This window comes from Netta rufina (assembly GCF_964035555.1).
Source record: "Netta rufina genome assembly, chromosome: 16".
Lineage (NCBI taxonomy): Eukaryota > Metazoa > Chordata > Aves > Anseriformes > Anatidae > Netta > Netta rufina.
In genome coordinates, this window is record NC_140140.1 from 16408638 (window position 1) to 16435190 (window position 26553).

General features: G+C 71.2%; 8 protein-coding genes across 11 annotated transcripts; 4 read left to right on the forward strand and 4 right to left on the reverse strand.

Moving 5' to 3' along the window:
* The first annotated feature begins 200 nt into the window (after nucleotides 1-200).
* Nucleotides 201-4331, forward strand: DNTTIP1 (deoxynucleotidyltransferase terminal interacting protein 1). Of its 2 annotated transcripts, XM_084296885.1 has the most exons (13): nucleotides 201-332; nucleotides 408-478; nucleotides 585-681; nucleotides 765-863; nucleotides 1124-1192; nucleotides 1504-1560; nucleotides 1785-1846; nucleotides 2271-2316; nucleotides 2752-2810; nucleotides 2993-3053; nucleotides 3389-3460; nucleotides 3668-3723; nucleotides 4137-4331. In XM_084296885.1, the coding sequence occupies exons 1-13, from the start codon at nucleotides 246-248 to the stop codon at nucleotides 4309-4311; spliced, it is 1011 nt and encodes a 336-aa protein (XP_084153011.1). In that variant the 5' UTR covers nucleotides 201-245; the 3' UTR covers nucleotides 4312-4331. The 2 variants fall into 2 exon arrangements, with proteins under 2 accessions (XP_084153011.1, XP_084153012.1); XM_084296886.1 differs by lacking the exon at nucleotides 3389-3460.
* Nucleotides 4332-4543: 212 nt separating this feature from the next.
* Nucleotides 4544-5784, forward strand: UBE2C (ubiquitin conjugating enzyme E2 C). Of its 2 annotated transcripts, XM_084296373.1 has the most exons (6): nucleotides 4544-4695; nucleotides 4849-4876; nucleotides 4953-5039; nucleotides 5150-5354; nucleotides 5436-5495; nucleotides 5589-5784. In XM_084296373.1, the coding sequence occupies exons 1-6, from the start codon at nucleotides 4595-4597 to the stop codon at nucleotides 5645-5647; spliced, it is 540 nt and encodes a 179-aa protein (XP_084152499.1). In that variant the 5' UTR covers nucleotides 4544-4594; the 3' UTR covers nucleotides 5648-5784. The 2 variants fall into 2 exon arrangements, with proteins under 2 accessions (XP_084152499.1, XP_084152498.1); XM_084296372.1 differs by having other exon boundaries at nucleotides 5436-5633.
* Nucleotides 5785-5954: 170 nt separating this feature from the next.
* Nucleotides 5955-7378, reverse strand: LOC311215470 (uncharacterized protein; the record flags this gene model as incomplete). Its single annotated transcript, XM_084296640.1, has 2 exons — nucleotides 5955-6458; nucleotides 6547-7378. 2 exons carry the CDS (start codon nucleotides 7376-7378, stop codon nucleotides 6046-6048), a joined length of 1245 nt encoding a protein of 414 aa, XP_084152766.1. The 3' UTR covers nucleotides 5955-6045.
* Nucleotides 7379-7496: 118 nt separating this feature from the next.
* Nucleotides 7497-9409, reverse strand: TNNC2 (troponin C2, fast skeletal type). The gene is made up of 6 exons (XM_084296639.1): nucleotides 9302-9409; nucleotides 8471-8522; nucleotides 8220-8363; nucleotides 8030-8144; nucleotides 7816-7952; nucleotides 7497-7742 (listed from the first exon to the last, which is right to left on the reverse strand). Exons 1-6 carry the CDS (start codon nucleotides 9311-9313, stop codon nucleotides 7711-7713), a joined length of 492 nt encoding a protein of 163 aa, XP_084152765.1. The 5' UTR covers nucleotides 9314-9409; the 3' UTR covers nucleotides 7497-7710.
* A 1699-nt stretch (nucleotides 9410-11108) lies between these two features.
* SNX21 (sorting nexin family member 21) lies at nucleotides 11109-13510 on the forward strand. 2 transcript variants are annotated; one of them, XM_084296826.1, is made up of 3 exons: nucleotides 11109-11553; nucleotides 11654-11812; nucleotides 12159-13510. In XM_084296826.1, the coding sequence occupies exons 1-3, from the start codon at nucleotides 11274-11276 to the stop codon at nucleotides 13184-13186; spliced, it is 1467 nt and encodes a 488-aa protein (XP_084152952.1). In that variant the 5' UTR covers nucleotides 11109-11273; the 3' UTR covers nucleotides 13187-13510. The 2 variants fall into 2 exon arrangements, with proteins under 2 accessions (XP_084152952.1, XP_084152953.1); XM_084296827.1 differs by having other exon boundaries at nucleotides 11654-11808; nucleotides 12159-12967.
* A 119-nt stretch (nucleotides 13511-13629) lies between these two features.
* On the reverse strand, nucleotides 13630-15983 carry ACOT8 (acyl-CoA thioesterase 8). Its single transcript, XM_084296828.1, has 6 exons — nucleotides 15875-15983; nucleotides 15646-15782; nucleotides 15083-15308; nucleotides 14673-14830; nucleotides 14142-14333; nucleotides 13630-14045 (listed from the first exon to the last, which is right to left on the reverse strand). Exons 1-6 carry the CDS (start codon nucleotides 15955-15957, stop codon nucleotides 13927-13929), a joined length of 915 nt encoding a protein of 304 aa, XP_084152954.1. The 5' UTR covers nucleotides 15958-15983; the 3' UTR covers nucleotides 13630-13926.
* Nucleotides 15984-18826: 2843 nt separating this feature from the next.
* NEURL2 (neuralized E3 ubiquitin protein ligase 2) lies at nucleotides 18827-21486 on the reverse strand. The gene is made up of 2 exons (XM_084296917.1): nucleotides 20785-21486; nucleotides 18827-19037 (listed from the first exon to the last, which is right to left on the reverse strand). The coding sequence occupies exons 1-2, from the start codon at nucleotides 21470-21472 to the stop codon at nucleotides 18922-18924; spliced, it is 804 nt and encodes a 267-aa protein (XP_084153043.1). The 5' UTR covers nucleotides 21473-21486; the 3' UTR covers nucleotides 18827-18921.
* A 606-nt stretch (nucleotides 21487-22092) lies between these two features.
* CTSA (cathepsin A) lies at nucleotides 22093-26375 on the forward strand. The gene is made up of 15 exons (XM_084296591.1): nucleotides 22093-22144; nucleotides 22277-22452; nucleotides 22561-22672; nucleotides 22760-22810; nucleotides 23111-23197; nucleotides 23274-23429; nucleotides 23764-23855; nucleotides 24176-24260; nucleotides 24369-24460; nucleotides 24674-24752; nucleotides 24891-25039; nucleotides 25111-25186; nucleotides 25278-25367; nucleotides 25491-25592; nucleotides 25754-26375. Exons 2-15 carry the CDS (start codon nucleotides 22277-22279, stop codon nucleotides 25835-25837), a joined length of 1431 nt encoding a protein of 476 aa, XP_084152717.1. The 5' UTR covers nucleotides 22093-22144; the 3' UTR covers nucleotides 25838-26375.
* Nucleotides 26376-26553: the final 178 nt, after the last annotated feature.

A 26553-nucleotide genomic window follows, 5' to 3' on the forward strand; every position in this document is an offset into this window, starting at 1 on the left:
ATTTTATTTATTTATTTTCTTTCTCTCGGAAGCCCCAAGACACCCTGCGGGCGTCGGGGCCGGGGCCGGGGCCGGGGCCGGGGCCGGTCGTGCAGGCGGCGCTCGGGGCCCGTCCCGGTGGCGGTGGCGGTTCCGGTGCCGTTGCCATGGCAACGCCGCTTCCGCCCGTCGCCGCCCGATGACGTCACGGGGCAGGGCCGGGGCCTTCCGGGTGCCGCGCGGCCGCGGGCCGGGAGCGGGGCGCGATGGGCGCCGCCCGCGACGCGGAGCAGCAGCCGGGGCCGCCGGGCGAGGAGGGCCCGGGGGAGGCGGAGGAGCAGCCGGGGGGCTCGGTGAGGCGGGCGGGGGGCGCTGGGGAGCGGCGGGGCGGCGGCGTTGGGCGGGCGGCTGACGGCGGTGTCCCGCAGAGCCCCTGGAACATCATGATCAAGCACCGCCAGGTGCAGCGGCGCGGCCGGCGCTCGCAGATGACCACCAGGTACGGCACCGGCACCGGCACCGGGGGGCGAGGGGGGGGTAGGCCCGGCCGGGCCCCGCGCCCCCTCTCACCCCGCCCCCCTTTCCTGACCCCCCTCCGCCCGCAGCTTCACCGACCCGGCCGTGTCCATGGAGCTGCTGCGGGCCGTGCTGCAGCCCAGCATCAACGAGGAGATCCGGGGGGTCTTCAACAAGTACATGAAGGTGAGAGCCGCGGGGGGCTGCGTGCTGCCGGCCCGGCCGGGCCGCTGGGAGCTCACCCACCCCTCCTGTGCCACCCCCCCCAGTTCTTCCAGAAGGCCGCCGCCAACGTGCGCGATAACGTCGGGGAGGAGGTGGACCCCGAGCAGCTCATCCAGGAGACGTGCCGGAGCTGCCTGGAGCAGGTGGGCGCAGTGAGCGAGGCAGCGCGCTGAGAACGGGGTGGGGGGGGCCCTGGGGCGGCCACCCCCGGGGCGTTGGGTTCTGTGGTGGCCACCTTGTGGTCGGCTGGGTGCGAGATCCCCGGCCACAGCCTTGGAACGTCTCCTGGCTGGGATCCTCTGCTCAGAGCGAGTGCCTCTGCACGCAGATCTCCTTCACAGGGCAGAGCAGGGGGTGCTGCCGGGTCCCCACAACCAGGTAACCCCCCCTTCTCCTCCTGCAGGCCAAGCTGCTGTTCTCTGACGGCAAAAAGGTTGTGCCCAGGCTGCCCCACGAGCAGGCAGGACCAAAGGTAAAAGTCGTTGTTCCCAGAGATTCAGTGATGTGTAGGAGCTGGGAGGAGCGGGCGAAGGGGCTGGAACTGCTCCATTCTCTGCCTGTTCCTTGGCTGTCAAATTAGAGGAGTGGGGGTGGGCTTTAGGTGGGCTGCGCAGCTCTGTCTTAGAAAGCTGCAGGGCAGCAAAGTGGGGCTCTGCCACCGAGACCTCCCTGCCCAGCAGCTGCGAGGAGCTGAAGCTGGGAGCGTTGGGTGGGGCGGGAGGGGGAGCCCAGAGAGCACCGCAGCCCCCAGCACAGCCCCTGTTATCACCATTCCTCTTCCAGCGTGCCCGGCAGTTGGATGAGGAGTTGAACCGTCGCGGAAGCCCCGTTCCCAAAAAGGTAGGAGAGCTTTCCCCAAGGGACTTGATGTTCGGGAAGGGCAGTGCCTCGCTCCTGGCCGTTCCTCGCTGCATGTGAGCGGCTTCTGTGATGGCTCAGAGGAGCTTGCTCTAGTGCCAGCCAGCATTAGTGCACATGGTTAAAAGAGCAGCTTCCCAAAGAGGGGACAGAGAGACGAAAGGGTTCTCTCCCCTCGTGCTGATGAGAGGCTTTCTTCCCTGCAGAGAAAGGGACGGCCTCCGGGACAGAGCCTGTCGAACGATCGCGGGGTCTCGGGCATGGCTGCGTGAGTACGGCCCCGAGCTGCAGGGGGTGGGGGGGAGCGGGACCAGCTGAGACAGGGAGCAGGGAAACCCTGCTGGGAGCTCCTGCCCGGCACCACGGGGAGGTGCGGGAGGCGTGAGAGGGCAAGGTTTGGGCTGAGGTAGAGCTGCAGGAGGCAGAGGCCTGCCCTGCCGGGAAGCAGTTTGGGACGGGTCCAGACGGGCGGTTCAGGGGGCTGTGAGACCGGTGGGTCACGGGCAGAGAGGGGACCCTGGCAGCTGGGGGGAGAGAGAGAATGTGCAGCAGAGGTGAGGGTCCGCAGGCGGGCACTGCAGAGAGGTGGGAGTGGGTCTGGAAGGGCTGGAGCTCAGACCCCTGCTGCTGGGAGCCCGCGGTGTCTTTGACCCCCCCGGGACCCACCCTTACTTCGTTTTCCTTCCCCGTAGGTGGAAGCTCAAAGTCTCTGAGCCCGTGAGAAGGGATGGACCAAAGGTACTGGCTGGCCGACGCCGCTGGGCTCACCCTCTCCTCCCCTTCGCTTCCGCCAGCAGAGCCCTGGGGCTGTGCCCTGCCGGGCCGCTGCAGTGCCGGGAGAGAAGCAAGAAGAGAAGTGCCTGGGAGCCTTTGCTTGCCTCCTCCAGACACTGTAGCCCGTAGCTCTGTGGTGTGGTGCAGCTGTTAGGAGACCCAGGCGAGCCGTAGCAGTAGCCAGGAGGATCCCACAAGTGTTTCCCCTGGGGGAAACCGCTTAGATCAGCGCAGGGTGATAGCAGCAGACTCCCTCCTCTGAGGCAATCCAGAGGTCTGTGGCTCCCTCCCAAGCCGAGGGGCGGTTCTGAGGTTCCCCATCAGAGCGCCGAGGCTCGTGGAGCACTGGCCGGCACCAGCTTCATTTCTAATGCTGCCCCTTTTCCAATTGCTCTGTAGTGGGATCCATCCCGACTGACTGAAACCACAACCTTTGTGCTGGGATCTCGAGCAAACAAGTAAGGAACGGCCCTGTTGATGGAGGGTGGTGTCTCCAAGGCAGGAGCCCGTAAGACTCCTCCGTCACTTCACTTCTCTGCCTCGGAAGCAGTAGGAAAGGCTGGGGAGGAGAGGAGGTGTCCCCGTGCCGTGCAGCCCCCCTCCGCCCGGCTGTAACGCCCCCCTCGTGTTCCTCTTTCAGAGCTCTCGGGATGGGAGGAACAAGAGGGCGGCTCTACATCAAGCATCCCCACCTCTTTAAGGTCAGGCACCGCGGCGGGACGCTTCCTCCTCGGGGTTCGCTCGGCAGCTGTCGGTGATGGGAGCCGGGAGCTTTGTCTCGCTGGGCGATTCCTCCACGGCCCCGTCTCGTCTCAGGGCACACCGTCGGGCCGGCACGCGGCCACACGGCCTCCGAGCTGCCACCGCCCGCAGCCAGGGCTCGCTCCGAGGCGAGGGCAGGCAGGGCCCTGCCCCCCTCCGCCAGCCCCCGAGTGCGGGCTGGGCTCCGTCCCGGCAGGAGGAGTGGGGGGGGTCCGAGCTTGGAGGGGGGGGAGCATCGCCCGCGCTCAGCCAGGCCCTCGCTGCTTTATTGCAGTACGCAGCCGACCCGCAGGATAAGCACTGGCTGGCAGAGCAGCAGCACATGAGGGCCACTGGGGGCAAGATGGTGAGTACGCCCCGGCCGCGCGCCGCGGGAGGCCGCCGGCAGGACAGGCAGAGGCAGGGGCAGGGGCAGGGGCGCTGCCGGGTGCTCGGCACCCCGGGCACCCGCTGGGTGTGCTGCTGGGGGGGCCGGGGAGGCAGGGGGGGCGCTCCCGGTGCCGCTGCCCCCCCCCCGCCCCGCCGTGCCCAGCGCCCGTCTCGCCCCGCGCAGGCCTACCTGCTGCTGGAGGAGGACATCCGCGACCTGGCTGCCAGCGACGACTACAGGTGAGGGCACCCCCGGCACGGCGCCCCCCCGGTGCCCTCCCCCAGCACCGTGCCCCCCCCGGTGCCCCTCTGACCCGGTGTGTCCCCTGGTGCTCCTCTGGCCCAGTGTGTCCCCCCCAGCCTAGTGTCCCCCCCAGTGTCCCCCCAGCTCAGTGTCCCTCCTGCTGCCCCTCACCCCGGTGCCCCATGCCCCCCCTGGTGCCCCCTCACCCTGATGCCCCCCCCATGCCCAGTGCCCACTAACGATGCCCCCCTGGTGTCTCCCCCAGTGCCCGCTCACCCCCATACCCCCCAGCCCGGTGCCCCTCTGGCCCGGTGTCCCCCCCAGCCTGGTGCCTGTCCCCAGCCTGGTGTCCCCCCCGGTGCCCCCCCCGGTGCCCCCCGTTCCCGCTGACCCCGTGCTGTGCCCGCAGGGACTCGGGCGAGCTGCGGCTGGAGGAGCTGAAGCCGTTCGTGCCGCCGCTGTGGATGACGGAGAAGATGCAGAAGTACATGGAGACGCTGCGCGAGGGGGGCGACCCCCCCCCCGCCGCCCCCCGACGGCCCCCCCGCGCCCTGAGCCCCCCCCTCCCCCCCCCCCCCCAATAAAGCCGCTGCTTCGCACCCGCCTCCTGCGCCTGCCCCTTTAAGAGCGCGCGGGGGCGGGACCCGCGCCGCGCCTCCGCGCCTGCGCCTCGCGGGGAGGGGCGCGGCCTCCCGCCGTCTCCCCGGCAACCGCGTCCTCGGCGGGCGCCCATTGGCCGGCGCCGGGGCGGCCGCGCGCCGATTGGTCCGCGCGGGGCCGGTTTGAAACATTCAAACGGGCGCGGGAAGGGGGCGGGGCTCGGGCCCGGCAGCCGAGCGGGGCCGCGCGGAGCCGCACGGAGCCGCCATGGCCTCGCAGAACGCCGACCCCGCCGCCACGCACGGAGCCGCCGCCAGGAAAGGGGCCGAGGCCGGGCCCCCGGCTGCACGCGGCTCGGTGGGGAAGAGGTGAGGCCGGGGCGGGACGGGGCTGCCCGCCGGGGCCGCCCGGTGACGGTAACGGCCCGGTAACGGTAACGGTTGGCTGCCGGTGCCGGGTAACGGCCCGGTATCGGCCCGGTGCCGGTGCCGCTGTCGGTAACCCGCGCGCTTCCCCCTCAGGCTGCAGCAGGAGCTGATGGCGCTGATGGTGAGTGGGGGGCCGGGGCCGGGGCTCGGGGCCGGTACCGGTCCCGGGGCCGGTTGCTGACGGCGCTGTCCCGCAGATGTCCGGGGACAAAGGCATCTCCGCCTTCCCCGAGTCCGACAACCTCTTCCGCTGGATCGGCACCATCGACGGCGCGGCCGGCACGGTGAGCGGCACCCCGGGACCCTCCGGGACCCCCTGGTCCTCCCCCGGTTCCCTCCCGTTCCCCCCCGGTTCCCCCCCGTCCCCCCCGTCCCCGCTAAGTGCCTCCCGCAGGTGTATGAGGAGCTGCGCTACAAGCTGTCTCTGGAGTTCCCCAGCGGGTACCCCTACAACGCGCCCACCGTGCGCTTCCTCACGCCCTGCTACCACCCCAACGTGGACACCCAGGGCAACATCTGCCTGGACATCCTGAAGGACAAGTGGTCGGCGCTGTACGACGTGCGCACCATCCTGCTGTCCATCCAGAGCCTGCTGGCAGGTGGGTCCGCGGGGGGACGGGACGGGGACAGGACGGGGCCACCCGCGACGGGGACCCCGCTCACCCAGCCATCGTCCCCAGAGCCCAACATCGAGAGCCCCCTGAACACGCACGCCGCCGAGCTGTGGAAGAACCAAGCGGGTGAGTGCCCCCGGGGGCGGCGGCGCGGCCCCTGGCCCTGTCCTGCTGCCCCCCGGCCCTGAGCCCCCAGCCCCCTCTCCCCTCTCTCCCCAGCCTTCAAGAAGTACCTGCGGGAGACGTACGCCAAGCAGGCCAAGAGCAAGGAAACCTGACCCCTGCTGCACTGCCTCCCTGCGCCGCCCCCTGTCCCTGTCTCCCCCCCGCCGTTCTGTATCATAGGCTGTTTTTAAGTTAATTTTGGAGTCCGAGCTACGGTTAATGTATAAATAAACGCACGTTTATAACTCTTCCCCCGTCTGCCTAAAGGTTTTGCTGCGTTCAGAGGTCCTGCGGTGCTGGACAGCTGCGCTGGGTGCGGGGGCTGCTGCGGGTGGGCTGCCCCGTCCCCAAGGCAGCAGCCCTGCACCCCCCTGTGAGCGTGGCGGGGAGAGGGAGGGACACGGACACCCGTGGGGTCAGGGGGGGCTTTATTAACACTCCCCAGGACAGCTCCTGGGGCAGTGGGGACACACGGGGCTCCATTGTGGGGGGCTGGCCCTGCTGCCCCAACTCACAGGACGCTGCAGCAGGGCCCCGAACGAGGCCCCGGTCCCTGGGATGTGGGGGCTGCGCCCAGCCCCCCCGCCCCTGCCGCCTGCGTGGCCTCCACCGTCCAGAGGGGGATGTTGGCCGTGCTCTCCATCTCCGCCAGCACGGCCCTCACCTGCTCCATCTCCTCCTCCAGGCACGGCGGGGCCGGGGGCTGCTCGGGGCCCCCCCCTCGCCGTCCCCCCAGCCCGGTGTGCAGCAGGGCTGCGCCGCCCCCCTGCAGGGAGAAGAGGCGGCAGAGGCGCTGGGCCTGGCGCAGGTCCTGCAGGAACAGCTCCAGGGCGGAGAGGAAGAGCACCCACAGCCGCTCCAGCTCCCGCCGCTCCTCGGGGCTCTCCGCCTGCCGCAGCCCCGCCAGCAGCGCGCTCCGCAGCCCTGCAGGATGGGGGGTGCTGAGGGGGTCCCTGCCCCTCTTCCTGGGGCGCCCCCTCCGTGCCCCCCGCCCGCCGTGCAGGTCCCTTACCGGCGCTGAGCTCCCGCGCCTCCGCGCTCCTCCCGTGCCGCTCCTCGCGCAGCCGGGGGCCGTCGGCGCTGCCCCCCAGCTGCAGCACCAGCTGCCGGTGCCCGGCCGCCGCCTTGCAGAGGGCAGCCTGGGCGGCCACACACGTCCCCACTGCCCCCCGTGCCCCGCATGCAGCCCCTCGTCCCGGTGCCATAGGGGAGGAATCTGGACGCAGCCCGGCTGCGGTGGCCCCTGGCTCCACAGGGATTTGATGGGCTCTGCACCAGGGCCCTGCATGGGGCCGGTCCCGCTCTCCCCACGGGCACTGGGCGCTTCCTGAACCCAGGAGCTCTGCCCTCGCCCCTGGCGCCCCCATGGCTGCGCTCCTCCCCGGCTGCAGAGGCTGCGTGAGGCTGCAGGTCCCCAGGGAGCTCTGGCATGGGCTGGGCTGGCACGGGCTCCCTGGACGGAGCTGCTCCAGCATCGCCTTAACCCCTGCCGGGGGGGCTGCTGCTCTTCCCCACCTTATTGCCAGCTCCCCCATCTCCTTCCCTGCAGGCCCACAGGGCCCCGGGGTGACGCTGCCCCCCCTGCATCCTCCGCGCTCCCACCGGAGCAGGCAGGAGCAGCCCCGCAGGCGCTGCCGGCCGGGACCCCCAGCCTGTGGGAACGGGGCCACACTCCCCGTCCCGCTGCTGTGGGAAGCGGCCGCTCTGCATGGAAACTCTGAGCTCAGCGCTGGCGCCTGCCCAGCAGCCCGTGGGAACCGCTGCCCCGCGCTGCCCCGCTGCATGAGGGCCTCGTGGTGAGCCAGGCGGCACCGTGTGGCACGGCACGGCGTGGTGTGGGGCATGGCACGGCGTGGTGTGGCACGGTGCACCCCTCCGTGAGGATCCCTGCGCCCCCCTGCCCTGGGGACAGCACCGCAGCACCCTCCCCGTGCAAACCCAGCGTAATCCTGTACCGGCAGCTCAGCCTTTCCCCTTTTAATGAGGCTCAACCATAAACCACATCTGACAGCGTCGAGGAAAAGCTCAGCCGCTGGCCACAGGGCGAGAGCAGGGCCCCGGTGCGGGCAGGGCTCCCGCTGTGCGGGCGGCCGGGGCCAGGCACTGCGGCGGGGCTGCTCCCCCGGCGGCGGAGCGGGGCTGGGCGCAGCGGCTGGCCCGAGGAATGTCTGGTCCCTTACTGCACGCCCTCCATCATCTTGAGGAACTCTGCAAGAGAGCGGCGCCGTCAGCCCCCGCCGTGCTGCACGCACAGCCCGCTGCAGCCAGGGCCACCGCTCACCATCAAAGTCGATGCGGCCGTCGTTGTTCTTGTCTGAGTCCTTCATCAGGTCTTCTATGTCCTCCTCGGTGACGTGCTCGCCGGTGGCCCTGAGGATCTCGCCCAGCTCCTCGATGTCGATGAAGCCGTCCGCGTTCCTGCGGGAGAGCATGGCCAGGATGGGCCCCGCTCGCCCGCCGCGGGCAGGCACCGCGGGCAGCGCCGCCCCACTCACTTGTCGAAGATGCGGAAGCAGTTGGCCAGCTCCTCCTCGGACTTGCCCTTGGCGTCCTCTTTCATCTGGCGCACCATCATCACCAGGAACTCCTCGAAGTCGATGGTGCCGCTGCCTGCGGGGAGGAAGCGTGGCTCAGGTCAGGGCACCGGCCCCGGCAGCCGCCCCAGCACCACCACCCGCCGCTCACCATCCTCGTCCACCTCCTCAATGATGGCATCCAGCTCCTCCTTGGTGGGGTTCTGGCCCAGCATCCTCATCACCGTGCCCAGCTCCTTGGTGCTGATGTCCCCGCCGCCGTCCGCGTCAAACATGTCGAAGGCAGCCTTGAACTCTGCGGGGATGGGGGGGGTCGGGGATGGGGCCTCGGGCACCGGGGTGGGCCCTGGCCCTGCGCATCCGCCGGGCCCCAGCCCGCTCCCTGGCGCTGCCCTCGCTCACCAGCGATCATCTCCTCGCTGAGGAAGGCGCGGGCCTCCGCCTGCTGGTCCGTCTGCAAGACAAGGGGCGGAGGGGTCAGCGCGGGCCTCACACGCCCCTGCCTGGGGGCAGCAGGACGAGGGGCTCTGCAGCAGGGCCCTGCCCAGGTTCAGGTCCTGGACCCCCTGGCCTCCCCGTGGAGCCCTCGCACAGCGTCACCCTACGGCACTTGGGGTGGAGGTGTGAGTGGGGTGAGTGGTGTGCGTGGTGCTGCCCATGCCCGCGGTGAGCCATGGCCCTGGGCAGCCCCCACGGCTCAGCATCCACGCAGCCACCCCGAGGGCCGCTCGCTGGGGGTTCCATGACGCAGGGGCCACCGTCCCCCCCGTGCTGCCTTGGCATCCCAGGCACGCAGCACTATTTTTGGGATCTCCTCGGCTCCCCTTTTAGGAAGCAGCGGTCTGCATCCACGGGCACCTGTCAGCCCAGGATCGGGTTTCTCCTGGAGGCGCGGGCGGCGCGGGGCCGCGGCGGTGTCGCATGACCCAGCGCTCAGCTTTCAGCGCCTTCGCACAACCCAGGTCCAGCCGGGGCTGCTCCGACGTCCCCAGGAACCCGCTCGCTCCCCGGGCAGACGAGTGCCCTCTTCTCCCCGGTGCACGTCCCGCGGGGGCCCTGCGCTGCCCCAATGTCCCCTGCCACCTCCCGCCTTGGCCAGCCCCGGAGCTGTAGCCCGTGGGCACCGTCCCTCCCGCAGGGGTGCCCTGGCACAGCCCCGCATCTCCCAGTGCCCGCGGTGCCCCCGGCCCAGCTGCAGCTCGCCCCGGCACGCGGCACCACCGAGGCTCTTACCATTGACGCCATCTCTGCTGCTCTCCTCCCCTAGGGTGTCACCACCGCACGCACCAGAAGCCCCCAGAAGCTCCCTGGCTCCCCAATTTGTAGTGTCCCCGTGCCCCCAGCCGTTGGCCCCCCAGCCCGGCAGCCTATCAGCTCCCCGGTGCAAATCCAGCCCCGCTCATTGGCAACGGGCTCATTTTACCTAATTTAGCCAAAGCGTTATTGGCCAAGAGCTGGGGATTAAACGTGGGTCTGAAGCCGGGATAGAAATTCAAGCCCTGCGGGGAGGGACACCGGAGCCTTGGCAGGAACGTGGCTCCGTCCCCTGCTCAGCCCCCCCCCTGCCCCGGGGCAGCTCAGCAAGGAGGGGGTTAAAAATAGCCCCCGAGCGGGGGCATCCCCCCGACACCGGGGCTGGGGCTTCCCCGGCGTGGCCGTGCCGGACCCGGCACCACGGGCACGGCCCGATGGCACCACACGTGCCCCCGCCAAGCCCGCGGCACCGCTGGGGGCAGGCGGCCAGCTCAGGGGCCGGGCTCCGTCCCCTCCCTCGCCCCCCGCAGCACCCCGGCTGCCCACCCCTGCCCACCACCCCCACCCCTGCCCTTCACCCCCGTTTCTGGTGCTGGGCAGGCCCCCTGCAGCCCCCAGCCCCCGATGAGGGACGGGCCGTGGCAGGGCTGCGAAGCCCTGGGGTGGGCGAGGAGCGCCCGGCCCCCACGGTGGGTGCTGGCGCTGCTGGCACCCATCTCCCTCATCCCAGACGGGGCTGGAAAAGGCAGCACCGCTTCGTGCCGTCGGCAGGGTGGAAACCTGCCCGGGGCCTCCTCGAAGGCTCCCAGCACAGCCCAGAGCGCGGGCGCCAGTGCCGCAGCCCCTGCCAGGGTCCCGCTGCCAGGGCTAACGGCTCGGGGGACGCGCTGGCCAAGTGGCCCTCGCCCCGTGGGGCTCCAGGAGGGCTCAGGGCAGCGCAGGCAGCACGGCACCAGGCCCGGGGGACTCCCTGGTGCTGGGGAGGGACGGGAGGCCCCTGGCTGAGGGTGCTGCCGGGACCCCTCCCGCTGCCCACAGGAGCCGAGCCCCCCGGCGCGCCCCTCGACATGGGGTACCGGGGGCGGCCCTGGGGCACCCCGGGCCTGCAGCAGACCCAGGCGGGGTGCGGGGTGCTGGCGCTGGGCGCAGAGCGATGGCAGCAGCTGTGCCGGTTCCTCGATATTAATAGACGTTCCCAAGAAAGTGGCGAGGAGGGAGCAGGAATGGCGCTAAATAAGGCCGGGCGAGCGCCTGACGCCGGCCGTGGCTGCAGCCCAGCCGTGGGGGCGCGTGGCGAGCCCGGCCGGGGGCCAAGGGCAGCGGGGCCGGGGCAGCCCGGGGGCTGCTGGGGACACGGCACCGTGGGACGGGACCCCGGGAACGGGGCACGGGGCACTGGGGGCATGGGGGCACTGGGGGCATGGGGGCACTGCGCTATTTGGGGCATCGGGGTACGAGGGCGTCGGAGCATCGGGACACCGGGGTGTGAGGGTACCGGGGCACTGTGGCACCGGGGGTATTTGGGGTACGGGGGAGCTGTGCCCGGCTCGTGGCGGTGCGGGGAGCGGGGCCCCGGTGCTGCTCGGGGCCGTTCCGGGCCGTGCCAGCCCCGCCGCGATCCGGGTTCCCGGCGGAGGCGGAGCCGCGCAGGGAGGATCCCGGGACGGGCGGCGGAGCGGCCATCGCACGGCACCGCCCGGCGCGGGGAGGGGAGGGGAGGGGAGGGCGGCACGGCCCCGGGACCGGCACCGGGGGCACCGGGAACACCGCGGGGGGGGGGCCGGGGCCGCACCGCGCCGGGAGCGGGGCTCCGGGCAGGCGGGGGGGGGCCGGGGCCGGGGCCGGGTCCCGCCGCCGCTCCGGAGCCGCCCCGTGCCCGGTGCCCGGTGCCCGTCCCGGCGGGCGGGGGCGGCCGGGGCCGAGCCGTCGTCGCCGTCCCCCGGCCGTGGGCATGGCCGCCCGCATCCTGCACCGCCTGCGGCACGCGCTGGGCGCGGAGGGCGCCAGGGAGGAGCGGGCGCGCGACGGTGGCGAGGCCGAGGACTGCCCCGAGAGCTCGGAGCTGGAGGACGACACCGAGGGGCTGTCCACGCGCCTCAGCGGCACCCTGAGCTTCGCCAGCCACGAGGACGAGGACGGGGACGAGGACGAGGACGACGAGGACGGCGCCGGCGAGGAGCCGGGGGAGCCGCCGGAGCCCACGGGGGAGGCCGCGGGCGCAGAGGACGGAGGCAGGTGCCGGGACGCGGAGCCCCGGGGAGCGGCCGTGTCCCATGGGCAGGACGGGGCCGGGCGGCCCGGTGCCCCCGCTGAGCCCCTGTCCCCACGCAGGGTGGGACGCGGCGGCGAAGCCCCCCGGCGGCAGCCTGCTGACCCGCCAGCTGCAGGAGCTGTGGAGGAAGTCGCGGAGCAGCCTCGCGCCGCAGCGGCTGCTCTTCGAGGTCACCAGCGCCAGCGTGGTTAGCGAGCGCTCCTCCAAGTACGTGGTGAGTGCGCCCCGCTCGGGGCCGTGCCGCGGGGCCCCCTGCGGCCGGGCGTCCCGGGGCGGGTGGGCGCTGATTTCTCTCTGTCTCTCCCTGTGCTGCTCTGACGGTGCTGGCGGCTCAGATGAGCCTCAGGTAACTACAGCCGGCTGGGCCTGCTCGCTCTGCTGGGCCAAACCCTGCCCCGGGGCAGGGCGGCGCGGGGCACTGCATCCCTGTCCCTGTCCCTGTCCCTGTCCCTGTCCTTGTCCCGGCGGCTCCTCTGCTGCGTGCGCTTGGCTGTGTCCCGGCCCCACCGGGAGGCCGTGTCCCCCTCCACGGCGCCCCCCTGACCCCCGGCTCCCTGCCTGCAGCTCTACACCATCTACCTGATCCGCTCCGGCCAGTTCGACAAGGCGCCCGCCACCATTGCCCGGCGCTACTCGGACTTCGAGCGGCTGAACCGCCGCCTGCGCAGCCGCTTCGGCTGCGACATGGCCGGCATCGCCTTCCCCAGGAAGAGGCTGCGGCGCAACTTCACGGCCGAGACCATCGCCAAGCGGAGCCGAGCCTTCGAGCAGTTCCTGTCCCACCTGCACTCCATCGCCGAGATCCGCCGCTCCCCCGAGTTCCTCGAGTTCTTCTTCCTGCAGGACCTGCGGGCCGCCCAGCGCCTGACCTGCACCGGCATGTACCGCGAGGCCCTGGCCACCTGGGCCAACGCCTGCCGGCTGCAGGAGCGGCTGGGGGTCTGCGGCTCCGGCCGCTTCCTCCTGACGCTGGCCGGGCTGGCCGTGTGCCACCAGGAGCTGGACCAGCTGGGCGAGGCGCACGGCTGCTGCGAGCAGGCGCTGCAGCTGCTGGAGGCCCAGGACAGCCACCCGCTGCTGGGGCCCTTCCTCCAGGCTCACGTCCACCTGGCCTGGAAGGTGGGCAAGGACAAGCGGCGCTCGGAGGCCCGGCTGCAGGGCCTGCAAGAGGCCGGGCTGCCCCTGCAGCAGCAGCCCAGCCTGAAGGAGTGTCTGATCAAGGAGCCTCTCGAGTGAGGCCCCGGCCGGCACCGGGCTCAGGGTCCGTGGGGGCAGCACGGCGGCAGCACCAGGGCGGGAGCCGGGGCAGCGAGGGTCAGGATGGGGCACGGAGGCAGAGCGGTGTCGGCACAACCCACGCGTGGTGGCTGGGAGCGGGGCCAGCCCCTCTGGGAGCTGCCCCTCGAAAATGCACTTTCTGTGTCAATTCTTCCTCCAGCGCCGGGTGCTCACTGCCCACACTGCCGGCCTGCTGGGGAGCCAGCTGCTCCCTGCGGGGGCTTCCCGAGGTAGATGGGGTTCAGCCAGCACACAGAGGCACCGTGTTAAAGGGACAGGAAGGCTTCTGGCCAGGAGCTTCCAGTAACACATAATAAAAAGGACTTTATTTAATAAAGTCTTGGTAGGAAAAAGAGCAGGGGTTCCTGCTGTGTCTGCTCAGCTTCACTTCCCCCTCCGGCACTGCACGGGGGCACCCATCAGTGGGAAGCTCTCACGGCTCCCAGGCCAGGAGCTGGGAACGGCCTCGTTCCCTTTCACTGCAGCTGCTGGGGGCCCCTCTCCCGCCCAGCCCTGAGGAGGAGGCCGAGGTGCAGCAGCAGGAGCAGCAGCAGCTCATCCATTAGGGCACGGGGAGGTGAGGAGAAGTGAGAAGGGGAAGCTAACGATTGTCACGGTAGCGCTTTCCCCTCCTCTGATCCCATCCGCCGTGGGGCACAGCCGCCCCCAGAGCCCTGACGCTGCCCTGCCACGAGAAGCTCCCTCGGAGTCACGCAGCCGCCCAGAGCCAAGGGGACAAACTCCAGGGGACGGCTCGCCCGTTCACGTGATGGCTTTATTTACGTTGGGTGAAGGCTGGCTGAGCTCAGGACACCATTATGCACTGACAGGCGGTGAAAGGGGGCATCACTGCTGCCTGTGCAGGTCCAGCTCAGCGCCAAGGTGCTGGCACCAGCACTCCGGCAGGCCGGGCCCCTCAGCCCATTCTCTGCTGCTCCTTCCTCTGCTGCCCGGGGCTCTGCCTTCGCCCACGGCCAGTTTGGTGCAGGCTCCTCCACAGGCCTCAGCCCCGGCACAGGGAGCTTGGTGCCACCGCTGCCGCCGGCGCCCTTGGCTAGAGTTTACTCTGGGTCGGTTTCTGCTCCACCCTGATGACTCCTTCCTGCGCGCAGGTGACAGCCAGGACCCCGTCCCTGCGCCACAGGCGCCCGTGCACCAGCCCTCGGCACCCACCTGCAGGCAGCGCCCGTCAGACCGCGAGCCCTCCAGTCCCCGCCGGGGCAGGGCCGGCCTCGGCCACGCGGTGCCCAGGAACCGGGCAGGACTCACCCGCCCAGGGGCTCTCACACTCGTAGAGCATCCAGTGGTCAGCCCGGAAGGGAGCGTGGAACCACATGGAGTGGTCGAGAGACACCATGAACTTGACGTTGTACTGCCGGTGGGGCAGCAAGGCCGTGCCCAGGAAGGCGAAGTCCGAGATGTAGGCGGCCACGCAGCAGTGCACCTTCATGTCGGCGTCTCCTGCGAGGAACCAGCGCGGGGTGCTGCGGGACACCCCTGGGCAGGAGCTGTGGCACTGAGCTCCAGAGCTCCGTGTCCCCAGGGCCGGCTGTTACCCAACAGAACCATGCAGCTTTATACCCACTGCCCTCGCCATGCCCCTGGCTGAATGTGCCAAACGGGCGCCGTGTCAGGCTCTGCCCCGTGGTGCTTCAGCCCCGAGATCCCACAGGCCTGGGGCACAGCAGGGAGCTGTGACCCCCCCAGCCCTGTCACAAGCGTGCTGTGCAGCCGCAGGGTGAGGCACAGCCCCAGCCCCCGGCTCGTGCAGCAGCGGGAGCCCCTCGGGGCAGTGCCCACCTATGTAGCCGCGGGCTCGCACCCAGAAGAGTTGCTTCGGCTCCTGCTGCTCCGTGGTGAATATATCCGGTGGGTTGATGGGTTTGATATCAATCGGCACGTTTTCCGCTTGGATCTTGTTGAGGCGCCTTCTGTATTTCTCTGCCAAGTTGGGATTCCTTTGGACAACACGGAGAAGTGAACTCAGTGCCCCGTGTCCTGGGAAGGCCCAGGGCAGGGCTGACGGCAGCAGACTCAGCCCAGGGCCCCCCCCAGAGGGGCAGGAGGGTCCCGGTCCCGGCCCTGTCCCACGCGTTTGAGAACTCCGCAGGCCATCACCGCGATCCTCTCCCATCCGCTTCTGTCCCCGCGCCTCCCCAAGGCCCAGCACAGAGGCAGCAGGCGCCACGCGCCCCTAGCACCCCACTCACTGCAGGAACCTGGCGATGAGCTCCTCCTGGGTCAGCAGCTCCTCGGGCGGCGGCACGGCGGGCATGGTGAACTGGTGCTGCAGGGGGCTGTGCTGGGACAGCTGGAAGGACGCCTGGCAGATGAGGATGGGCTGCCCGTGCTGGACGGCCTTCACGGAGCGCACGGAGAAGCTCTTCCCGCTGCGGGTCCGCTCCACCTGGTACAGCACCGGCACCGCGGGGTCCCCTGGCACACACAGCACAGCCCCGGCACCGTGCGGCGGCCGCAGCTCGGGGCACCCCGACCGGCACGGCCCCCCCCGGGCAGCGGCACCGCTCGGGGGGGCTCGGCCCCGTTCCCCCCGGTGTCCCCCCGTTCCCCCCTGCCCCCCCCGGTTCCCTCGTTCCCCCCCGGTTACCCCCAGTGCCCCCCGGTGTCCCCTCGTTCCCCCCCAGCCCCCCCGGTGCCCCCCGTTCCCCCCCCCGTTTCCCCCGTTGCCCCGTCCCCCCCGGTTCCCCCCCACCGCCCCCCGTTCCCCCCCGGTGCCCCCCATTCCCCCCCCGGTTGTCCCCCCGGTGCCCACCTGCCCTCACGAAGTAGCAGTGCAGGGAGTGCACCTGCTCGTCGCGGCTCACGGCGTGCGCGGCCGCCACCAGGGCCTGCCCCACGATCTGCCCCCCGAACAGGCGGCGCGTGGCGGGCACCCAGTGGTGCCGGCCCCTGGGGGGACAGCGGCGGCGCCGTCAGCGGCCGGCGGGGGGCGGCGGCAGGGGGGCGGCGGGGGGGGTGCGGCCCGGCCCGGCCCCGCGCACCGGAACAGGTCGGTGTCGAGGCGCTCCAGGCTCAGCACGGTGTCGCTGAGGGCCCCCCGCAGGTCCCCGCCCGCCTCCGCCATCCCCGCGGCCACCCGGAACCGGCACGGGCGGCGGGGAGGGAGGCACCGCCCACGCGGCGGGAGCGGCGGGTGATTGGTCCGTCGAGCCGTCGGTCGGCGGGAGGGCGGAGGAAAGCGCGGCGCCGGTTGGCGGGACAGCTGCCAATCCGCAGAGCACGGCCGTGATTGGCCAGCCCGTGGGAGGGGGGCGGGACCGGGACCGGGGGCGGTGCTGGGGGCTCTGCTGGGCGCCTGAGGGGGGCGCTGCCGGCGTCGTGACGTCACGGCGCGCCCGGCCGTGATTGGCGGCTTCCCCGCGAGGGGGCGGGGCGTGGCGGGATAGGGACACCCCGCGGCGGACCCGGTACCGATGCCGGTTCCGGTTCCGGTTGGGGCCCGGCCGCGGCGCAGGGCGGTGCCGGTTCCGGTTCCGCTTCCGGTGCCCTGCGGCTGGGCGCGGGGCCCCGCCAGCTCCCGGAGCGCCGCGGGCAGGACGGGACCGTCCGAGGGGCCCGGGGCCGCCCCCTGCGGCTCGGTGCCGGGCTCCGCCGCCCCGCAGCGCCCCCGACGGTGCCGTGCGCTCCGCCCGCCCCGCGGCTCCTCCGGGCCTGCCCCGCGCTCCCCGCTGCCGTGGCGGTGCGCCGCGAGCGGCCCCACCCGGCCCCACCCGGCCCCCCCGGGCACCCCCAGCCCGGCAGCGCTGCCCGGTGCCAGCCCCGGCCGCAGCCGCCGGGAGTCCCGCGGGGTTCGGGGCCCGCCCGCGGCTGCAGCTCCCGGGGGCTCCTCCGGGGCCGGTCCCTGGGCGCTCGGTGCTCCCGGGCCCTTGGGCTGCAGCCGGACGGGGCTGCGGAACGCCCGAGGGGCGACGAGGGGAGGAAGCGAGGCGCTGACCAGCTCCTCAGGCAGCCCCTGATGGCTGCACGGAGCCTGGGTGGCCCCGCGGCGGCTCAGCACAGCCGACAGGCACCGGCTGGCACCGGGCAGGTCCCTGGGGATGGCCACGGGGCAGCCCAGCCTGCGTTCCTGCTGCCCGGCCGGCACGTCCTGGCTGTGCTGGGCTCGGGGAGAAACGCCTCGCAGCCAGAGGTGCCGGGCAGGCGGTGGCACAAGGGACGTGGTGCCGGCCAGGCTGGGAGGGCAGTGCCAGCAGCCTCCTGGGGTGAGTCCCTGGAGAGTCCCTGCCCGGGTTCTTCCCCACGGCAGGGATCAGCCGGCTCCTCGCCTGCTCTATCAGATGGGCGAGCGCTGCCTCCTGCATGGGGGAGCTGAGGAGCTCCACAAGTCCCTGACCGGACCATAACGGGGAAGGAGCTGCTGACCCGACAGCAGGAAACGTGGCTGGCAGCGAGCCCAGGGTGGCGTGGGGCAGGAGGTGATGGGATAATAGCATGTGATAGAGCTGAGTGATCCGTGGCCAGCGCCTGCAGGTCCTCCAGCATCCAGCTGCGAGGTGTTGTGCAATGCCAATAAACCGGCCTGGGAGCTGCCGTGTCCCTGCCGTGGCCGCCCCTCCCCTGCCAGCGGGGCAGCCAGGCCTCTCCTCGCTGCGGCAGGGTTTCTGACACCTCCTCCTGCCTCTCTAATTTCATCTCTCGTTTAATTTCATTGCCCTGCAGTTAGGTGTGAGCCCTTGTGCCCAGGATCCTGTGGGTGGCAATGTGTGCTGCTGGCGGCGCTGCCCGGGCGGGGAAGTTGTTTGTCTGGCCGTGGCAGCTGCTCTTAATTCCTCCAAAAATGGAACCGAAATGGAACCCGCCCTCCCTCCCACGGCCGCCTCCGCGCTGGGTGGAAGCAGGGAGCCGCTGGGGGTCACAGCCGTGCAAACAAAGCCACGGCGAAGCGCAGAGCTTTGAACACGGGGGTGGGGGACAAAAAAACACCGAAAAGAGCACGCGGGGCTGTGCCCGGCCCGAGGCAGCTGCCCTGCGCCGGGGGAGCTCGGTTCCCCCCAGTGCAGCCGTCCCGAGGCTGTGGGCACAGCGGGTGGCATCCCGTGGCCGTGGGGTCTGGGTGGCAGCGGGGAGCAGCAGCACCGTGCTGTGGGGCTCTCACCCCGTGCTGCCCCCGGCAGCGCCCCGCAAACACCTCGGCTTCGGAGCTGGCCGGGTGGAAGTGCCGCGTGGCCGGGGATTTCCTCCCAGTCGAGGTTTTGTAACAGAATCTGATAATATCAAATCTGGCTGTCTAAACATAGCGCCGTGTTTCCTAACACACCTTTCTCTAAGCTCACAGCTGCGTTTCCACTGGGAGGCTCTGCCTGCCGCCCTGCCGGCCTTGCGCACCCCCTGCCCCTGGGGATGGCTCCGTGTGGCTCTGGGCAGGCAGCACCGGCTGCAGTCGGGAGCAGCCTGTAAGGTCTGTGCAGGCCCGCAGCCAGAGCCCGCGGTGCGGACTGGGATGGGTTTGGGCCCTGGGCTGCCCCCGGAGCACCCAGCAGCCGGGGCCACAGCGGGCACCAACCTCCTGCTGCACGGCGTGTGCCCGAGGGGCTGCTCCCTGCACGTGGGGCAGCGCCCGGCCCTCCCACCCTTCACGGGGAGCACAGGAAATCAGTCATCCCCTTCTCAGCGTAAACATCTTTCCCAAGAGCGAAACTGCGTGGCCGGGACAGGGCCCGGCTGTAATTTACCTCCACGTGAGGCCGGGCAGCGGGGCCGGGCAGGACACCCTGCGGCAGCACCCGCGCCTCCCCGGGCAGCCCCGTGCGCGCCGCAGGCTCTCACCATACACAGGACCCCACGCCGGGGCCACTGGTGCCGGCCCCCAGCAGTGCTCTGAGCCGCCCGGGGCTCCAGGAGGAGCTGCTCGAGCACACAGCGCCCGCACCCCCTGCCCGGCCCCCCCCGGCACCGCTCCCCCTCCGCCGCCCCCCGCACCAGCACTGCTCGGGCCGTGGCTGGAGGCGTTTATTGCTCTGCCCCGCGGTGCCCCCGAGCGCAGCCGTACCCGGAGAGGGGGGGGAGGTCCCTGCGGGGCGCGGGCGCCTCACTCGTGTTTGCAGAAGTGCTTCAGCGGCGGGGGCAGGTCCAGGCCGTCGATGGCCAGGCGGTGCACGATGTGCTTCTGGATGACCAGCCGGCACAGCGTCTGCAGCGAGGGCACTGCGAGAGAGCAGAAAGAGGCAGGGGCTGGGGCTGCCGTGTGCCGAGGGGGCTGCGGGGGGGGCTCCCTGCTGGCCCCATGGTTTCGGGCAGCATTTGGGGAGTTTGGGTGCCGCTGGGCAGCTCTCGCCCGCAGAGCTTCGCCGTGCAGGGCTCTGGGCTGTGCCGGGTGCTCCAGCCGGGGGCAGAGCTGGAGAGCTCCACAGTTCTGACCCAAATTGCTGCCCGACTCCGGCTGTTTTGCATTTGTTTTCTCTCCGGGCTGCCACGTGGGCCCCCCGAGGCTCGCATGCCCACGCGGTGTTTTCCTTTCATCCCCGTCCCCCGGGTGGCCTGCACGCCTGCCAGACTGCGTGAGCAACTTCTCCAGCACTCTGGCTGCAGAGAGGGCTCACATGATGCTCCTGGGCCGCCTGCCTTCCCGCAGGGCTCGGCCCCTGCCCCGTGCTGTGACACGGCCGTTCCTCTTCTGTGAGCTCGCGGCGGCCCCCAGCAGTGTGGGTGTGGGGTGGCCCCCGCTCGCCAACACAGCCCGGAGCTGGCTCCCTGCCTGCGGGTCGTGGTTCCTCACGAGGAGGAGCACAGCCCACGGCGTCACGCTGCCCGCGGTGTCACGCTGCCCTCGCTCTCACGTGGCCGCTGGGGCCTCGAGACAGCAGCAGGCAAAGCCGAGCTCTGTGAGCACGCCGCGCCGGCTCCTGGCCTTGTGCTGCTCTGGGGCGTCTGCAGCTCTTATCTTTATCTCTGCGTGCCAGGGCCACGAGGCTGCGGCGCCCTGAGTGCTCGGTGAGAAGCAGCAGCCGCCCCGGGCCCCGGCAGCTCCCTGCCCTCTCCCTTCTCCCTTCCCCCTCGCAGTGCTGCGCTCCGGCTGCTCCCCTCTGGGTTTCGCTTCGCTGTCTGCCCCCGAACTGATTTGTAAACCCAGAGGAAGTGTTGCAGCAAGAGCAGCTGCCACAATCTGCGGAGGGCAGGGAGCACGGCCTGCCCAGCTCGGCAGGGAGCTGGGTGCCGGTCATCCCCCGCACAGCCGGGTTCCAGCCTTGGGACAGCAGTGGCTGAACTTTGGGCCAGTGGGAGAGGCGCTGGGTGCAGGAGGCCGCCTGCCCCGGGGCCGGTGTCTCACTGAGCTGTCTCTGGCCTTGTGATGCAGGCAGCTCATTATCTCCCACTTATATAAAACATCGGGGGTAGGCAGCGTGAGGGCGGCCCAGCCAGGAGCTCGGTTTCCTTCTGGCTCACGTCTCCCGTAATTCTGAGCACGTGCTGGCTTTTCCAGCGTGGTGCTAATTAGCACCTGAGTGCTCGCAGGAGCCAGTGACCGCGCTGGGCTTCCCCTCCCCACCCTGCCTGGGATGCCTTCGCTGGCACCACCAGGAACGCCCGGACATTGCCCAAGTGCGGGCGGCACCGCAGGCTGTCAGCTCACGTGCCACAGCAGCACGGCCCCGGCTGCCTCGTGCCCGTGGGATGGAACGGGACGAGACCCTCAGGCTGGCTCTGCCCCAGTGCCGCCAGCTCCATGCCCACACGTGGGGGAGCTGCTCCCATGCCCCCAACCCCAGCACGGTGCGGCACAGCCCACGGGAGCTGCCCAGGAGTGGTCCCCGGGGGTCCCACCTGTGCTCTGCAGGGACCCCCGCCTGCTTCCCTGTGCCCCACACCCCGTGCCCCGCTCAGACACTGCCCATGAGGCTGCGGGGTAACCACCTTCCCCCCCATTTCTGTGCCCGCGGGGGCAGATACCCACGGCCGTATTCCACCTGGATCACCCGGACGCTCTTGGTGGAGGCGAAGACGTCGACCACGGCGTAGAGCGGGCGGGCGGCGGGCAGCCCGCGGGCGCTGGGCCCCATGTCCTCGCCGTTGATGACGATGTGCATGTCGGCGGTGCCGTCGGGCCGCGGGGCGTACAGCACGCCGATGCGGCTGCGCCGGGCGGTGGGGGGCAGCGCGTTGGTGCGGTACAGCTCGTCCAGGACGTGGCTGTAGCGGCCGGGCCGGCTGCGCCCCACCAGCTTGTCGCGGGGGATCCGCAGCCGCTCGATCAGCAGCTCGGGCGCCCAGAGCGGGCCCCGCTCCCGCGGCGCCTCCTCGCCGTCCGGCGCCACGCGGTTGTGGCTGCGGGTGATGGCGAACACCCAGGAGTCGCCCAGGCTGACCAGGTCGGGCAGCGAGTACTCGGGCAGCGCGGGCAGGCTCTGCGGGTCGCGGGCCGTCAGCCCCACGCGCAGGTGGCCGCACCAGCCCGGCTCCTTCTCCTCGATCTCCACCAGGAAGATCTCGCCGGGCGCCAGCGGCTCCTGGCTGAAGCAGAGCGCGTTGGCGAAGCTCTCCACGCGCGTGGCGCGGGTGCGGGCGGCGTCCATGCGGACGTTGGCGCCGTGCACGCGGTGGAAGCGGGCGGGGGCGCGCCCCGGGGCCGCGGGCTCCGCCATGGCCCCGCCGCTATTTTTACCCGGCCCGGGCGGCTCCGGGCAGCTGCTGCCGGCCGGGGCCGGGGGGTCCTAGTGCTCGGGGCCGGGGGGGGCGGCGGGGCCGGGGCCGGGAGCGGGACCGGGAGCGGGAGCAGGACCGGGGGTGCTCCCCCCACCCCTCCCCACCCCCCCACCCCTCCGTGCTTCCCCACTCGTGCCCCGCCGCCCCCGGTGCCACCTGTCCCGGGGCATGGCCCTGCTGCTGCCCGGGGCGCTGTGGCGGCGGTCCCGGGGCCGCGGCACCACCGGGAGCGATGGGGTCGGGCACCGGCCCGGGGGGGGTTGGGCCCGGTCCCGCGGCGCGAAGCCCACGCGTGGGGCTGCCATGGGGGGGGCCGTGCGGGGCCGTGCCGGGCTGTGCATTGCCGGTGCCGGTGCCGGTCGGGGCCGCCCCGCTCCGTGCCGGTTCCCCCCCCCCCCCCCCGTCACGCGGTGCCCACGGGCTCGGGACCCGCGCGCGGCGTGGGGGTGGGCGGGGCCGGGCGGGTGGACGGCACGCCGATTGGCCGCCGCGAGCCCCGCCCCCCTTCGGAGCCCCGCCCCAACTCCCCGTGCACGTGACCGGCGGGGGTCATATGGGCGGCTGTCACGTGCCCGCGGCGCTGCGCCGCCGGGAGCCGCTGCGGGAGCGGGGTCAGCGGGGGGGGCACCGGGAGCCGGGGGGGGGCGGCGGGGCCGGGGGCAGCTTCGGGGCCCGGGGGGGGGCTCCGCGGCCGTGCCGGGCCCCTGGGCGCGCCCCCAGCTGTGTTTGTCCCCGTCCCGCAGATGCTGCCGGCCGTGCCCGTGCTGTGCGCGCTGCTGCTGGCGCTGGGGCCGGGGCCGGGCCTGGCCGCGCCGCCCGAGCACGAGGTGGGCGCCCTGCCCGGGCTGCCGAAGCAGGCGGCCTTCCGGCACTTCTCGGGGCACCTCCGCGCCGGGCCCACCGCCCGCCTGCACTACTGGTACGTGGGGGGGGGAACGGGACCCGCCGGCGGCCCCCCCCGGGCCGGGCCGGGGCCGTGCGGGCGCTCACGGGGCCGTCCCGGTGCCCTCCCGGGGCTCTCCCGCAGGTTCGTGGAGGCGCAGAGCGACCCCCGCGGCAGCCCCGTGGTGCTGTGGCTGAACGGCGGCCCCGGCTGCAGCTCCATGGAGGGCTTCCTGAAGGAGCACGGCCCCTTCCTGGTCAGTGCTGGTGGATGGGGGCTGGGGGGGCTCCGTCCCGGCCGTGCCCGCTGACCGGTGGCCACTGCCGTCTCCCCCCCCCCGCAGGTGCAGCCCGACGGGGTCAGCCTGAAGTACAACGACTACGCCTGGAACAAGGTAGGGGCAGGGTGCTGGCAGGGAGTGGCCCCGTCTGCCTGAGCAGCCGCTTCCTGAAGGGGCACGGGCGGCTCCGGGCCAGCTCCTGCTGCCCTCCAGCGGGGCTGAGCCTCCTCTGCCCGACCCCCCCTGCTCTGAAACCCGCTCCCAGTGGGGCAGCACCGCGGCCCTCCAGTGCAGCACTGGTGCAGCAGACACAAACACTGCTGTAGATGAAGGCCAGTAGCCCTCTGCCTCAGCGGCTCGCCCCGGGAGCCAGGAGGGCTTCCCCTGTGCTGCAGCTCCCCGCTGTCCCCGCAGGTTGCCAACATGCTCTACCTGGAGTCCCCTGCTGGCGTTGGCTTCTCGTACTCTGATGACAAGAAGTACGCCACGAACGACACTGAGGCGAGTGACCCTGGCTGCTGGGAGCACCCGGCCCTGTGCCTGCCCCGCGGGCTGTGCTCACCCCCTGTGCCTGCAGGTCGCTCACAACAACTACCTGGCGCTGAAGGAATTCTTCCGGCTCTTCCCCGAGTACTCCAAGAACGACCTCTTCCTCACGGGGGAGAGCTACGGGGGGGTTTACATCCCCACGCTGGCCGAGTGGGTGATGCAGGACCCCAGCCTCAACCTGAAGGTGAGCGGCGCCGCTCTGCGCGGGGCTTGGGGGCGGGGGGCTCGGCACGGCCTCACGGGGCCCGGCCGGCAGCTGCAGCGTGGGGCCCGCTCCAGGGCCTGGCCCCGCCGCCTTTCATCTCCCCCGGGGTGCTGGCAGCGGCTGCCGGCGGATGTGTCCCTGCTGCGTGGGACTGGGGCAGCGCTCAGGCACCCGCAACCTTTCCTGTTCCTCACCGTGGAGTAAACAGGGCCGCAGCTGGAGCCACATCTGCTTCCTGCCTGACGCTGGTGCCGCTGTGGCCGCCCTGCGGGGAGCTGGGACGCCGCAGAGCTGTTTCCTTCTTGCTTCGCAGGGAATCGCCGTGGGAAACGGCCTCTCCTCCTATGAGATCAATGACAACTCGCTGGTTTACTTCGCCTATTACCACGGCCTGCTGGGAACCCAGTAAGAGCCGGGGGAGCGCTGGCGCTGGTTCTGTCCCTGGGAGAGCAGGAGGGGGGCACAGCGTGGGGCAGGGCCGGCTGGGTGAGCGGTGTGGGGGACAGGCTGGCTCCCTGCCTTCTGGGCAATCCCTGGCCTGGCTTGGGCTGATCCTTGGGTTGTGGGGGTGGCCCCTTGTCCTGCATGGCCCCAAGGGCTGTGGCTGTTCGGGGCTCTGCCAGCCCCCAGGGCAGGCAGAGGTCCTGCAGCATGGCCGTGGCTGCTGGTCGGTGTTGGTGTTAGCTCTGGCAGCTCACTGCAGGCTCTCTGGTCTCTGCCCACAGGCTGTGGAAGGACTTACAGACCTTCTGCTGCTCCCAGGGGAAGTGCAACTTCCACGACAACTCCAACCTTAACTGCACGCTCAAGGTGGGGGAGCCAGAGCCCCAGGCGTGTGCCCCTCTCCAGTGCCTGTGAGTGGCTCCTGTCCCTCAAGCATCCTGCTCAGTCCCAAGCCCTTCTTGCGGCTCGTTGCAGATGGAGGAGATGATCCAGATTGTAGAGGAGTCCGGCCTCAACATCTACAATCTCTACGCCCCGTGTGCTGGCGGTGTCCCTGGGAGCATGAGGTGAGAGCGGCCGCAGCAGCGGAGCCAAGTCCTTGGGCACTGGTTTGCAGTGTGCGGGCTCCCTGCCTGCAGGGGGACGTGGTGGGGCGGGCAGGGACCTGCTGCCTCTGCCTGCTGGCAGGGCCTCCTCTTCCCTGGGGGGCCCCAGGTTGTTCCCCAGCCCCTCATTCCTCCAGAGCTTTCAGCCTGACTCCGTGCTTGGTCTGCCTGCAGGTATGAGGGCGACTACCTCGTCACCCACGACCTGGGAAACTCCTTCATCCGGATGCCGCTGAAGTTCTCCTGGCGGCAGGTGAGCCTGGTGCCGTGACAGGGGCCCGTGACACCCTCTGCCCGGCCGTGCTGCCTGGGGGCTGAGCGGGCAGAGCAGCCCCTCCCGGGGAGCAGCGCGGAGCTGCAGCTGCTGCAGGGCCTCTCCTGCCCCTTCCAGAACCTGTTCCGGATGCCTGTAGCCCGTAAGAAGGTGCGCATGGACCCGCCGTGCACCAACTCCACAGCCCCTACCATGTACCTGAACTCCCCGGAGGTGCGGAAGGCTCTCCACATCCCCCCGGAGGCCCCCGAGTGGCAGGTGTGCAGGTGAGTGAGCTGCGGGCTGGGCCAGGGCCAGGAGGGCGAGCAGCTGCCTGGTGCTGACGCTTCTTCCCCAGCTTCGAGGTGAACCGCAGCTACAAGCGCCTCTACATGCAGATGAACGAGCAGTACCTGAAGCTGCTCGGAGCCATGGTATGTGCGGGGGGAGCAGCTCTGCCCACGGGGCCTCCTGCCTGCCCGGGGCCGCTGCCCTGCGCAGTGCTCAGCTCCTCCTGCTCCGCAGAAATACCGCATCCTGGTGTACAACGGGGACGTCGACATGGCCTGCAACTTCCTGGGGGATGAGTGGTTTGTGGACTCCCTGTGCCAGAAGGTAACCGGGCAGAGCAGGGGCTGAGCCTCAGCACCAGCCCCAGGGAGCTCCGGGCTGCCCAGGGCCCAGTGCAGCGGGGGGAGCCCCGGGGCCGGGTGCTGACGGCGCTGCCTCCGGCCCCAGGTGCAGGTGGCTCGCCGGCCCTGGCTCTACACCGTAGGAGGCGAGAACCAGATCGGGGGCTTTGTGAAGGAGTTCACCAACATTGCCTTCCTCACTGTCAAGGTAGGGCTGAGCTGGGGCACGGGGCTGCTGGCCGTGCTGCGGGCAGGCCGGCGCTGAGGAAGGCAGCGTGGAGGTGGAGGGGGAGCGGCGCTCGCTGCCGTGGGGCAGCCAGAGGCTCTATGGGGCACTGACACCCCCCTCCTCCTGCCTGTTCCCTGCAGGGAGCCGGCCACATGGTGCCCACGGACCAGCCCCTCGCTGCCTTCACCATGTTCAGCCGCTTCATTAAGAATGAGCCTTTCTAGGAGCTGCCCCGGCTGCGCGTGGTGCTTCCAGCTGCCTGCACGCGCCGGCTGCCTCCTGCATGGCTCGGCCTCGCTGCTGCTTGGCTGTGCCACAGAATGAGGCCCTGGCCGCTGGCGGGACTCGGCTCAGCCTGGCAGGACAGCAGCCGGGGCGAGCGGCGTGGAGGGGGGCTGCCTGCGGGCAGGGGGGAGAGGAGTCCCCGGGGCTCCCTCCCTGCCCGGCCCTGCAGCTGCCTCCGCGCTGTGGCTTCCTCTCTCCTCCTGTCTGTCTCTCGAGGCAGTTACTTCCCTCTGGGCTGGGAGCAGTCCCTGCCACTTCCCCTCCGCACTGCAGCCTCTGCACGCGCGTTGCCCCAGGCGGGCTCTGAGCCAGCTGCTCCCTGCTAAGCACAGTTCAGGTGGGGGCTGCCCCCCAGGGGCTTTCTGCTCCCCTGAACCCACTCTCAGATCTCAGCGAAAGGTGACTTACAGTGAAGACAATCCCCCTGCCTGGGGCACGCAGTGCTCTTAGCACCTCACAATAAACTCTCTGAACGAGGTTGTTCTGCTCCTCATTAACCAGCTGCTCCCCCCTCTCTGCTCCCCTTCGCTTTGCTTTCCTTTGCTCTCTCAGGCGTTCTGCTCCTCACCCAGCATCCAGCAGAGCTGAGTGCTGCTGCGCTCTGCGGGGTCCTGGGGAGCTGGGGCCTGTGGGCTCTGCACCCTCCTCCTGCAGG

Excerpts from the sequence above, each read along its gene's own strand:
- DNTTIP1 (XM_084296885.1), top strand. The coding sequence starts at position 246 with ATGGGCGCCGCCCGCGACGCGGAGCAGCAGCCGGGGCCGCCGGGCGAG. Across the intron at positions 682-764 it reads TCTTCAACAAGTACATGAAG|TTCTTCCAGAAGGCCGCCGC; the intron begins GTGAGAGCCGCG and ends CACCCCCCCCAG. Across the intron at positions 1,193-1,503 it reads ACGAGCAGGCAGGACCAAAG|CGTGCCCGGCAGTTGGATGA; the intron begins GTAAAAGTCGTT and ends TTCCTCTTCCAG.
- UBE2C (XM_084296372.1), top strand. The coding sequence starts at position 4,595 with ATGGCCTCGCAGAACGCCGACCCCGCCGCCACGCACGGAGCCGCCGCC. Across the intron at positions 5,040-5,149 it reads TCGACGGCGCGGCCGGCACG|GTGTATGAGGAGCTGCGCTA; the intron begins GTGAGCGGCACC and ends TGCCTCCCGCAG. Across the intron at positions 5,355-5,435 it reads CATCCAGAGCCTGCTGGCAG|AGCCCAACATCGAGAGCCCC; the intron begins GTGGGTCCGCGG and ends CATCGTCCCCAG.
- TNNC2 (XM_084296639.1), bottom strand. Across the intron at positions 7,953-8,029 it reads TGCTTCCGCATCTTCGACAA|GAACGCGGACGGCTTCATCG; the intron begins GTGAGTGGGGCG and ends GCTCTCCCGCAG. Across the intron at positions 7,743-7,815 it reads CGGCCGCATCGACTTTGATG|AGTTCCTCAAGATGATGGAG; the intron begins GTGAGCGGTGGC and ends GCTCTCTTGCAG.
- SNX21 (XM_084296826.1), top strand. The coding sequence starts at position 11,274 with ATGGCCGCCCGCATCCTGCACCGCCTGCGGCACGCGCTGGGCGCGGAG. Across the intron at positions 11,554-11,653 it reads CGCGGGCGCAGAGGACGGAG|GGTGGGACGCGGCGGCGAAG; the intron begins GCAGGTGCCGGG and ends GTCCCCACGCAG. Across the intron at positions 11,813-12,158 it reads CTCCTCCAAGTACGTGGTGA|CTCTACACCATCTACCTGAT; the intron begins GTGCGCCCCGCT and ends CCCTGCCTGCAG.
- ACOT8 (XM_084296828.1), bottom strand. The coding sequence starts at position 15,957 with ATGGCGGAGGCGGGCGGGGACCTGCGGGGGGCCCTCAGCGACACCGTG. Across the intron at positions 15,783-15,874 it reads CTCGACACCGACCTGTTCCG|GGGCCGGCACCACTGGGTGC; the intron begins GTGCGCGGGGCC and ends CTGTCCCCCCAG. Across the intron at positions 15,309-15,645 it reads CTGCTACTTCGTGAGGGCAG|GGGACCCCGCGGTGCCGGTG; the intron begins GTGGGCACCGGG and ends TGTGTGTGCCAG.
- NEURL2 (XM_084296917.1), bottom strand. The coding sequence starts at position 21,472 with ATGGCGGAGCCCGCGGCCCCGGGGCGCGCCCCCGCCCGCTTCCACCGC. Across the intron at positions 19,038-20,784 it reads GATCCAGGTGGAATACGGCC|TGCCCTCGCTGCAGACGCTG; the intron begins GTGGGTATCTGC and ends GCTCTCTCGCAG.
- CTSA (XM_084296591.1), top strand. The coding sequence starts at position 22,277 with ATGCTGCCGGCCGTGCCCGTGCTGTGCGCGCTGCTGCTGGCGCTGGGG. Across the intron at positions 23,198-23,273 it reads ACGCCACGAACGACACTGAG|GTCGCTCACAACAACTACCT; the intron begins GCGAGTGACCCT and ends CTGTGCCTGCAG. Across the intron at positions 25,040-25,110 it reads CCCGAGTGGCAGGTGTGCAG|CTTCGAGGTGAACCGCAGCT; the intron begins GTGAGTGAGCTG and ends CTTCTTCCCCAG.